The following is a 12,687-nucleotide window of genomic DNA, read 5'->3' as shown; positions in this document are numbered from 1 at the left end:
AGAGAGAGAAGCAGAGCAAGAGAGAAGCAGAGTGAGAGAGAAGAGAGAGAAAGTAAGAGAGAGAGAGAGACAGTAAGAGAGAGAGAGAGAGAGAGAGAAGCATAGCAAGAGAGAGAGAGAGAGAGAAGAAGCATAGCAAGAGAGAAGCAGATTAAGAGAGAGAGAGAGAGAGAGAGAGAGAGTAGGCCTTTTGAGGAATATGCTCTGTGCATGTGCCTTAAGAATCTTCTTGGATTCCTCCCAGAATATGCCTCCTTCACACCCCCACCCTCCCCTTCTTCTTCTTCTTCTTCTTCTTCTTCTCTCTGACGCAGGCGCAGAACAGAACAGGCTCAGAGTCCAGACACAGACACAGATACAGATACAGATACAGAAGCTCTTCCTTCTCCCTCTTCATCCTCCTCCTCCTCTCTCTCTCTCTCTCTCTCTCCCACAAAAGCTTCGATCCCTACTGTTTCCTCTGCGCCATGAAGTTTGGGAAACGGCTTCAGAGCCAGATCGATGAAACGCTGCCCGAGTGGAGAGACAAGTATCTCTCCTACAAGCAGCTCAAGAAGAGGCTCAAATCCATCTCCGCCCCTGATTGCTTCACAGACGCAGCTTTCTCTAGCCCTGAGCACGATCTCCCTCCTCCTCCTGCCATGAATCGGAATGCCCTACCCCATGGAAATGCTCCCGCCTCTGAAGAAGAGAACCCTGCCCTTCCTCCTCCTTACCAGGGCCCTAATTCCTCCCTTGACTCTCCTGATGGCGGATCTGCTCTCACGGGATCGAAGAGTAGCTCTGGGAGCGTCCCTGATGACTGCCACCAAGGCCTCCTAACTGCAGAAGAGGCCGATTTCATCCATCTCCTCAATGCTGAGCTCGAGAAATTCAACACTTTCTTCATGGAAAAGGAGGAGGAATATGTGATTCGCCTACAGGTATAGCTCTTCCTCTCTTCTCTATCCTTTTTGCTTTCAATCTGTTGCTCAAATGGGACATGGCTTCTTCACCTCATGCCCCCCAGGAAATTAACAAACACATTATTATCAATGCATCCTCATGCTCGAGAAGCTCTGCTTTTTTTCCATAAAAGAATTGACTCTGGAAGACTTGGTATCATGGGACTGTTATCCTGTGCATTGATTGAACTTAACGTGAAGCTTTAGGACAAGGACAGGGCTGAATTTTCCAAACTATTGCATCCTTATCCGAGAAAAGCTTTTAGTTTTTTGCCAGGAAGATTTGCCTTCAGGAAGGCTGTATATCAGAACATTCTTTCTTTCTTTTGCTTGTGAAAATGAATCATCTGGATTTAATATACTAATCCTAATGGTTCTCTGCCCTGCATGAATAGGAGTTTGCTAATTTCCACCTTGCCTTCCCTCAAAGTTTGTTGAGTATGATGATTTCAGGAAAACTGCAGAGCTCTACATTTGAATCTTTGAGCTTCACCATCTCATCTGACCACATAGCCTTAGTAGGGGCTATATCTCGGCAAAGTCGGTGTTAAGTGTATAAATCACTGTTGAAGCCCATAGCTATCGAGAAACTATATTCCATTTCTCACCTTGGGAATCACTTATCCTTGTGACAAAAGGAAGACTGTACCTCCCCCTTGGATCAAAACCTTTCATCATTAGAATCGTTGAGTTGGCCCATTGGTGCCACTTGGTAACCTGATAATCTTTCACTTTTAGTACTCTAAGACATTCAGGAAAATCAGCCTGGTTTAAAAGCATTAAATGGATCTAGTCACAATGGCGAGGGATTTAGTTTTCTCTTTGATGTGCTGGTTTTCAATGCTTTGTTTGTGATGATAGGAGTTGAAGGAACGATGTGAACGGATGAAAGACAAAAGGCATACAGGAATGTCACCAGACTCGGAGGAAATGATCATCATAAGGAAGGAGATAGTCAATTTTCATGGGGAAATGGTTCTGCTAGAAAATTACAGCTCATTAAACTACACAGGTATTTGTTGTCTGAATGACCTGGACGGAATAAATAAAGCGAAGAAATCTATGGGGGTATTATTACTGACATCTATCACATGAATTGCGTGTGTAGGTTTGGTGAAAATATTGAAGAAGCATGATAAGAGAACAGGGGCACTTCTTCGTATGCCTTTCATTAGGAATGTGCTTCAACAGCCATTTTTCACGACAGAGCTTTTGTCGAAGCTTGTAAGAGAATGTGAGATGAATTTGCAGTCCCTTTTTCCATCTCCATCCGCGTTCTCGGCTTCACGAGCAAACCAGGAAGAGCCATTGCCTGCAGCGGCTACTAATGACGGATCACCGAAAGAAAGTGTCGAAAAGACTACTAATAACAGCAAAGGCGAGTTAGAGCCATCGGTGTCAGCTAATAACGAGGATGGATCGCAGAAAGAAGCCGGGAATGCACCTTCATTGAATGGTGAAGAACTTGCTCTACCCGCAGAACAAACTAATCGCGAAGGGGAGGATGTGGATAGCATCTATAGGAGTACCTTGGCGGCATTGAGGACCATTAAAGAACTCAGGAAGGGAAGCTCTACTTATAATGTATTCTCATTGCCACCTTTCAGCCGGGAAGACGATAACGAGGATAAAGATTTGCCGCCTTGTACGACCATACCTATTTGTCCTCGGGACTGAAACCAATGCCATAATAGTGTTCTACAAGTTTGTGGATGGATCTTATTAATTAAAAGGGAAAGATTGTCATGCAATTGAATTCATTCTATCTCTCTCTTACTTCTCTCTTTCCCTGATATTGTATTACATTGTTATGTGAGATTTTTCTTTCTTTCTTTTTGACATATGAATTCAGAAACAGGCGGTTATTTAGTGTGTTTGTTAAGAGAACGCAACTTCCTTACATACGGTGAACTCGATATGTGGAGAGCATGCCATGTTACGAAAATTCGGAAGGCGAATAGTTTTTAAGTATATTCTTAAATTAGTTCAAGCTACGGGGGAAATTGACAAAAAACAGTTGTTTTTCCAACCAATGCATTGTGTGGAGGCCAGCAATGAATGTATACCATCCAAACGTGGAGATTTGCACTTGTTTATGAGAAGCTCCAAAAAATGAGTTATTGTTGTGCATTAGACCTAATTGTTTGTGTGGGATGAAATAAGAGTAGTTGCCGAATGAAAGTACCACCATATGTGTAACAACACTTAACAAAACTACATGATTCTACTATACGTCATGCCTTCCCACAAGGCATGATGGTGGGTTTGTAAAATGAAATAAGTTACAATTAGAAAGTGCTTAAAAATGATTAGATGACCAAATTCCAACCATGTTATGTGTTATGGCCTAAATTTGGATTGCCATGTAACTTCTTTAACTAGCTTCGGTAGCTTCGGTAATTTTATCTTAAAGATATTTGTAACCTAAAACTAGTTTTCCCTCTTGCTCACTTGTTTAACTAGCTTCAGTAATTTTATCTTAATAGATATTTCAAGATACTTTTGCCACACACAAAGGCATCATAACAATTCAATGGTTTTTGTGTTTATAGGTGTATACATTACCTTTAATTAAGATTTCTTCAATCTTTTTATAGGCATTTTATTTCTTAATTTAGTAAATTGAGTGTTCATATCTTAGTAGCACTTCGATTTTTGTGGGTGACTTGACATGGATTGGCATTTCAAATCAACATATTGATTTCCGTGTTTGTCGTTGTTGTCGCATAACTTTTCCACAAAAACAAGAATTCCATTGAGAGTAGATTCTTCAGAATATCCTCATACTTGCCTTTTACACTTCTACTCATGTTGGTCCCCTTTGAAACAAACATCATCATAACTACATGTTTCCATGCTCCATTTGAATTTGATAAGAAGTTTAAACTACTTATTGTCTTATTCATTCCATATTAAATTGAGAATTGCATATAACCTTTTAATCCTTTTTTTGGTCTCTCTAGTTCTATAGAAAGATGTTATTTATTTAGAATTATGGCAAGCTATGTAATATGTTTGGATTTAATGCAATGCTACATTTAGGTAACATCTTCAACACTGTTGTAATTTACTTCATTATACTAGGAAAACCTTGTGTTAGAGTTATAATTAGAGCTTTACAACCTTATTGGTTGTGGTCGTACAATGGTATCATCCAAGAAGTCGACTGCTTTAGGCTACATACTATATAGTATGGTTAGTGCAAAAGCCACAAGACCAATGTGACAAGATAGCCAAGCATTGGGAATGGTTCATTCCGTTGTCTAAAGGCCTCTTAGGCAATAGTGTAACAACAATTGAAGATGGGTGTTTGGACAGTCAAGCATCTCATTGGACAAAAGGCAGTCTTTTCTAGTCTCAAAACCTCCTCTTCATCTTGTGCCATTCAAATAATTGTTTGTAAATTCTTGAACAAATAAGCCATGCATTTCAAATTATGCTTTCATCATTGAGTGCCCAAGCAAGAGGTGCGCCTTTCTTCACATATGGCAAATACTCTGAGGGGTAGTACATGCATGCTTTGCCATTTTGACTTCTCCTAAAAAAGTTCAAGGTTTTTCCACCCATGTAGCTATTTATTTTATGTGAAGTAGACCTCGAGGTGAGAATAGACATACATTTTGCCATCACTTCTCAAGATTTTTCAATAAATTCTTCGTACTTACTGTTAAATGGTTGTCGTAGTTGCAAGAGATAAGAAAACCAATGGGAGAAGACACGTGTGAGATAAGGCAATGTAAAGACTATAATATGCTTAGAAATGGCTTACCACTCGTACCTACCCACATCATCAACATCAGGATAGATGATAGTTCAAACCCACCTAACAATAGTCATGTGGAAGGAAGACTCTATCGGTGAATAAATGTAGTTGGGGTGAAACATTGAACCACAAAAACACTTGTAGAGATCCTCTCAACGTATCTTGATTCAAGGTTTAACTTGACTTGGCATAATGTTGATGTTGCCACTTTCTTTGCTCTTAGAATGAAGTGGATAGATTTTGACACCATCTTTTGTGATTCATACGAGAGATCAACTTCTATGGAATTGGGTCACTAGAAAACTTAATGGAAGATTGGCCACAAAACTCGAAACAAAGGTTTTCTTGCCATATGCACTAGCTCATGAAAAAGTAACGCAAAAAGTAGAGAATTGCTAGTTGCATTATAAGAAATTAAGTAAATCACTGTAGTCGTAATGCTAACTTTGATATTTCATGGATGGGTGACGAAGATTTCAAAATTGAGCATTTAGATTGTTGATTTTCGCATATAAATGATAACAACCTCTTAAACAACAATCTTAAAACATACTACAACCTTACGACTTTGCCTTTGTGTTCCAATCAAGAGATGAACTATAAGCTAAATTCTTCAAATCTCAAAAGTCTACAAATATATTGCACCTTTCTTTATCAAAGAGAATATGCCAAAGAATGTCTTCCTACTCATATGAAGTGATAACATCAAAGCACTCAACTAGTCCACATCTCAAGACATGCAAATCATTCATGAAAATTGTAACCTTGTCAAATGAAAATAAAGAAGAGTTGTAATAAAGTGAAAACCACCCTTTTACGGTGGGCAATTAATCTAGCTCCTCCCCAAAACCGAGTATGAACCTTCATCTAATCTTAAGGTGAATGTGCCCTCGCTTTAATATACTCATGTGTGGTAATAGTGAAGAAAATGACATGATATGATAGATCGAGTAAAACTATGGAATGTTAAGAAATTTAAAAACTCATGTTTTTGGGTGACACTAAAAAATTCCCTTGTCAAACAAACCAACGTGCTCGCCAAGAATTCCTCTCATATAATTCTAAAAAATTCCACCATGTATACATTGATGAATTGTCTTCGTATACCCAAAGTGGCATCCATAAGGAATCAAGGTATAAACCAAAGAAAACTCGCATATTTTATCACGATACGAGTAATAATTCAATAGATGCAAAGTATATTATCAAGAGGAATAATTCATTTATTGATCTAGAATGACATCAAAGTACATTAGGATTATGACCATATGGCACACACAAAGTCCTACGGAAATAGGAGCATTACGGAATTCTCAAGAAAAGTATATTTTGAATTCTAGTCAAATGGATATAAAGAGGCTACGATCACCTTTATGACTCATGAATACAAAGTGATGCGAAAATGAACGCACATTCTCCAATCATGTTCACATTGTTCCACTGACGTCTCTTAGTTGTTTCCATTATTATCTTATGCAATTATGTGATTTCCTGTTTCCCTTGGCTCGTCTAGATAAATATCTTCCGCATAATAATGTTTGGAGGTTCACCTTATCATTATCAAAATAAGATATTATGAGGGATTCCATTGAAAATGCCGGATGAAATGTGTTAATTTAATATGACTACCTTCAAAGGCATACACCATCTATGAATATAATTGCCATTGCAAATTGAAATGTCATACATTGTGTGGCAACAATCAATAAAGCATTACACATGTACTCTCAATATTCTAGAAACATAATATCAATTTAGAGAAATATGTTACATTCATACCACGTATATACCTAATCCCATTTATGTAAACATGAATGTCTCCAAAATTGGTAAATTAACAACAATGGATCCTTTTTTGTCCAAAGCCTGAGTGCAAACATGGATGATGTAATGTTAGTGTGATCGTTATTCCACATGCAAATCACACTCAAACTTGTGTCTTAAGGCGGAACACGCGCGCGCGCACACACACACACACACATGACTAGTCGAGAAGCTATGTGTCAACTTACTACATGTGAATGTTCAACACTTGGGTTGAGTGGAGAGATATAGGCAAGCCTCATACTCTTGTTGAACCATTCTAGTTCAACACCAATTGTGGGCCTTCTCGTGTATATCTTTGTTTTTGATTCTCAGATTGGTCCATGACAAATTGAACTGGAATCCAACTTATGTTTAATGTACTATTTATCTAGGTACATAAAAAGCTCAAACATTATGGAGGAAAGCATATCTAGTCGTGATATTCTAAATTATTGAGGCAACAAATTGCACGGATTTGGTAGATGGTCGTCAAGCTACAATCCGAGAATAGTCAACCAGGGAAGATTCCACTTCTCAATAACCCCATGAAGTTCTAAGGTTAAATTACCTGCATCATTTGACAACAATCAATCTAATTTATGTGAATTTCTAGATTATATATGTCTAGTCCTTCAATTACATCCATCTGCATATCCTATTGAAGAACCGTGTGTAGGTCCTATTACAACATTATTAACTAGTTTTGCATCGAATGGTTTTATCCAATCTTAGAAAAGGATGCTCTTGAGATTCATGATTTTGAAGCTTTTATTGCATAGTTTAAGTCATGTTTTGGGGATTCAAGTGATAGTCAAAGAACTGTAGTAACTAGGATTAGAAATATGAAAATGGTTTTCACCTAGCATCGAAGTATGCCTCATAATTTCGTTGGACAACAATGAACACCAATTGGAATGATATGGCTCTATGAGATTGTTTTCGCCATGGATTGTGTGACAATGCCCAAGATCTATTGCTCATAATGTTAGATCCACATTTCTTAGAAGATATGATCGAGCTTGTAGTTCGATGTGACAATTGCTTTTTTAAACGAATGCACGAGCGTTAAAGTCATGAATACAATTCTTTCCATTGACTCTAGTCTCTCCCTCATGTACACAATCACAGACAAATGGTGATGGGCTAGTGCCCATGAAAGTGGATCACTCTAATAACGGCCCCCTCCCTTAAGAAATGAAACAACCACACAAGGCAAAAAGTGGTGTCCCACAAAGTTTGGACACAAGGATGGTTGGTTTGAGTAGGCGTCTCTCATCAATTGGCCATCAAGTACTTTGTCTGGTGGTTTCATTCCATACAATTAGTTAAGTAAGACCATAGTCTTGCTAATACAATTATGGTTTCAAGAAATGAAATGCTCTACATGAGGACGACTTGACATTGGAGCAAACACATGTTTCATGGATTGTGAGTTTTCTCGATTTTCTCAAATTCCAATTATGGCCTTACAACACATGCTAGTTGTGGAGGTATGTGAACCCTCCTCAAGTGTTGTAACATATTGTACACTACCTTTGGAAGTAAAAATCAAAGGGACTCCATGCGTAATATCGTTTTGACTAATTTCTAGCCCTCATGTACCAATCATCTTGAGGTTACCCTAGGTTGAATTATGGAATGCATATATTGATTGGTCTTCTCAATCTTTCTTATTTTCCAGTTTTATATCTCTTGATCATGTCTCTTGAAATCAAGAACCTAGTCTTGTTTCTTTTGTCCATGTTTCTTCTCATGTGTCCCCAAATCATGTCAAGCATTCTCAAGTTATTGATATTATTCCTTATTCTAGTTCAACCGTTTGTAAGCTTTCATATGTCAATCCTCTCTTGCTATCTCAAGACAATAAAGAATCTACTTCTTCCTCTATTTACAAGGCGTGTTCCCTGACTCCACTACAAGTCTCAATATTATCATTACATAACTTCATACAATCCGGTAAAGATGATGCTCAAATAATCTTCGTTATTCAAGTTTATCCCGTTCATTCCACTATGCGAAACCAATGCCAAATGTACTAAAGAAATATCAAGAGTTTGTTGATGTATTTGACAAGGTCAAGGCCACATGACCACCAGAACATCGAGCTATGATTGCTCAATAGAGCTACAACAATGTACTGCACCTCCATTTGGGCCCATTTATGTTTTATCACCTACAGATCTCGAAGCACTTCACGTTTACATAGAAGAAAATTGAGTCTCTGTATTCATTGGACATTCTCGTTCACCAATAAGTGCACCCATCTTCTTTGTCAAGAAAAAAGATAATACTTTACAATTGGTGGTTGATTATCCAAGGCCTCAACAAAGTCATCATTCTATGTTAATGTCCTCTACCACTCCTAGAGATGTTAAAATGCTTCCAAATGATTTACTAAGATAGGTCTTCATGTGGCATACACTCTCATTTGTATTCAAGAAAGAGATGAATGGAAAATTTCTTTCCACACTTGGTATGGTAATTTTGAATATACAATCATGTTGTTTGTCTTACCAATGCTCCATCAACCTTTCAACTCGTGGCAAATGATGTTTTCTAAGAATTTTTTGATGTTTTTGTAACCATATATTTAGATGATATGTGAATGTACTCAAATACCTTACTAGAGCACCAATGCCATTTCTTCCATGTTCTTCGAAAACTAGAACAATGAAGACACATCCTTTCAACATCTCAAGACACATATTTTATAAGCACAATCTATGGCTAATTGGATATAGATACATCAGCACAAGAGCTACTAAGCATTTGGATTCCTCCATACCATCATCCACCTTAACTATACATGATTATGATTCTTTTCAAGTGCATGATGGGTGCACAATTCATTATATATTCCTGATGGACCACGCCATCAAGAAATTCTTCAAGTTTTCCACAATTCTCTTGTGGTTGGACATTTTGGATTCACTCAAACAACCGAGCTCATAAGTAGAAACGATTGGTGTTCTTCCCTCTAGAAATCCATTCAAGCCTTCATCAATTCATGTGATAGTAGTTCTCAAGTGAAAAACCCCTCGACATTAGCTACATGGGTTAGTTCATCCCTTTCAAATACCTAAGAGACCATACAAAAACATCTCCATTGACTTCATCCTTGAACTTCCACGATTTCATAACTATGATTCCATTCTTGTGGTTGTTGATCGTTCTCGAAAATGATATATTTTATTCTATATTCACCAATTGTTATGAATGAAGCTACAACCTCATTTCTACTTCGAGAATAATTTCTCCTTCATAGTCTAGATATTATTATTAGTTATCAAGGTCTACAATTCCTCTGAGTTTTCGGAAACATTTTTGGAACTCTTGCAAATCCATAAATCATTATCCTCTGGCATCACCTAGAAAGCAATGGTTAAACTTAATGAACTAATCAAACCTTGGACAATATTTATGTTGTTTGATCTCCCATCAACAAGATTATTTGGTTGCTCCCCATGGTAGAGTTTGCCTATAATAATGTGAACTGGATTGGGACCCAGGAGAATGGAAGTGGTTGCCTACATCATATTCTGGGTAGGATGTTAGGCCAATTCCGTTTTTTCAGTATTCCATTCGATTGGGAAGGGAGATGATAAGACGTAGAGTACCCCATTGGCCGACAACAACAATAAAATGGTTGACTTATAATGTGGATCCTACTTACATGACAACATTTTGGAAATGGCTATGGGCTATGCAAATTCCAAAGAAGATTATTCTATTTAGATGGTTGATGGTTAATTATGCGGTTCCTGTTAGGGCTTGGATGCATTGTAAAGAAGTGGATAAGATGTGTGATTTTTGTGGTTTAGAAGTGGAGTCTCTTCATCACCTATTTTGGTCATGTATGGCTGCCAAATTGGTTTGGAAAATATTTTTACGTCTCTTGCATGAGGTTTATGGCTCTAGAATATATAAATGGGGGGCAGTTATGTGGGCTAATATTAAGGGTGAGGTACAAGATTATGAAAAAGAAAATGTTAACTTTGCATATATACAAGAGGTTGATATGTTGAGGAAGTGTCATCATACATGCCTATTAATTCAGTCCAAAATGGCGTGGTTTGGGAGACGATTAGTTCAATAATTATATGGGTTTTGTGGACTAGTAGATGTCGAAGGATATTTCAGCGAATTCAATGGAATGTTGTGGGTTTTTAAGAAGAGATGGGAAAGGATGAAGGTATTCTGCATGGTTAATGGTGGTATACGTTGGAGGTATCAGCCATCACTCTGGTTATTTCCTCCACCAACATGAGGCATGTGTCAATGTATAACTATTATTTCTTATGCTCAGGGACAAACATATGTCTATAGCAGTCTAAGAGTAGTTGAAAGGGACTATGCGAATTTTTGTGACCTATATTTTTACTTTGAAGGCATGGATAAGCCTAAAAGTATGAGAAGAGGGCAAGAAATCCATAATGACATCATTGAAAGGGAGTTTGATTCAGATTTGTGTCTTGTGGCTATTCTAGTTGATGCATGTGCTAAATGTGGCATAAATGTGGCATTTTTGAAGATGCTACTGCAGTAATTGGACTACTTCCGGATGCAAACACCCTTGTAAGTTTGCTAAAGGACCGTGGCAGTGTAGTGGTAGTTGATAAGGGCATAGAAATTCACAATGAAATCGTGAGACTGTTGGAAGACAATATTGAACTTGGGAATGCTTTGGTGGACAGGTATGTTAAATGTGGCCTATTAGAGATTAGGTACTAAAGTAAGCATAAAATAAGGATATATCAATGATAGATCTAGAAAGAATAGAGAGAAAAGAGAGAAAGAAGGGTGCCGATCCACCCGACCACCCCCGAGCGAAGGGATCGAGACGGACTCGAGCCTCGATCGGCGTCCCATACCACCGCCTTGGCGTCGAGTCGTACCTGGACGATAGCGCGCTTGCTACAAGAGTCGTTCCACTCACGGACAGAGTCTCGACGTAGTCAATGCATGCCCCAATGAGGGTAGCTAGGCCTCTTATTTATAGTAATTCTCAAGGCCCCCAGCCATGTTCACACTTGGCCTCATGGGTTGTCTCAATCCCGAGGATTAAAAGTAATCCTCCCCTTCTTTAGACTCTTTGTTTAACCCTCACACTTATCCACGTGTATAGAATACTACGACAATTCTCACCACGGGATATTATATGGTCATGCCCGTAACATACTCCCCCTCTTTAAAACATTGCACTCTTGCAATGGAAAGTTAGGGAAGTTAGTTCTTAGAGTCGTTTCGCGTTCCCATGTGGCATCTTTGATTGATTTATCCATCCATTTTATTTTAAATTCTCGGATTTCCTTAGCACGTAATTTTTTTGTTTTAACATCGAGAATTCTTTCTGGTACATGTGGTTTAGAAGATAAATCTTCAGAAGTAACCAGAGTTTCAGTTGTAACTGTATTGTCGCCAGAACCTAGAAGTTCTTTTAGACGACTTACATGAAAGACTGGATGGATTCCAACACCATCGGGAAGAGCGAGACAATAGGCTGATGATCCAATGCGTTTGAGGACTGTAAAAGGTCCACAAAACCGTGGGGCTAACTTAGCGCACTTACCCGTAGACAATGTCTTAGAATTGTGAGGTACACGTAAAAATACCTTCTGTCCAGGGCTGAATACACGAGGTTGCCTGTGATGATCGGCATAAAAACGCGCTCTATCTTGAGCTGTTTTTATATTATCCCGTGCAATATGCAACATATCTTGCATATCCCGAAGAAAGTTTTGCGTACTTCGCAACTCATCATGATGTATATTAACATCAATCGGGGCTCGTGGCTGAAATCCACACATCAACATAAAAGGACTATATCCCGTCGACGTATGCTTGGAGCTGTTATAAGCAAACTCCAAAATTGGGAGGTAACGTTCCCATTTTGTTGGTTTTGCACCAACATATGCTCGAAGCATGTCCTCAATAATTTGATTTACTCGTTCTGTCTGTCCATCGGATTGAGGATGATCCGTGGAGCTCATGCTCAACGTAGTTTCTAACTTCTTAAAGACTTGCGTCCAGAAGTCACTAGTAAACTTCGGATCTCGGTCACTCACGATATCCATCGGTAACCCGTAAAAACGAAATAACTCATCAACGAATTGGTAAGCCAATTCAGGAGCTGTTACCGTGGTTTTAGTAGCAATAAATCTGGCCATTTTAGTT

General features: G+C 38.4%; 1 protein-coding gene across 1 annotated transcript; it reads left to right on the top strand.

Annotated features, from left to right (window-relative positions):
* The first annotated feature begins 467 nt into the window (after positions 1 to 467).
* Positions 468 to 2,783, top strand: LOC147855606 (SPX domain-containing protein 2-like). The gene is made up of 3 exons (XM_087330563.1): positions 468 to 923; positions 1,806 to 1,956; positions 2,053 to 2,783. The coding sequence occupies exons 1-3, from the start codon at positions 468 to 470 to the stop codon at positions 2,619 to 2,621; spliced, it is 1,176 nt and encodes a 391-aa protein (XP_087186689.1). The 3' UTR covers positions 2,622 to 2,783.
* The last annotated feature ends 9,904 nt before the right edge of the window (positions 2,784 to 12,687 follow it).

The sequence above is a fragment of the Azolla caroliniana genome, unplaced genomic scaffold (genome assembly GCF_043228905.1).
Source record: "Azolla caroliniana isolate FFs.n. ecotype wild unplaced genomic scaffold, voAzoCaro1.0.p SCAF_14, whole genome shotgun sequence".
Classification (NCBI taxonomy): domain Eukaryota; kingdom Viridiplantae; phylum Streptophyta; class Polypodiopsida; order Salviniales; family Salviniaceae; genus Azolla; species Azolla caroliniana.
Note: the sequence above shows the minus strand (reverse complement) of the source record. Positions and strands in the feature narration are given on the sequence as shown.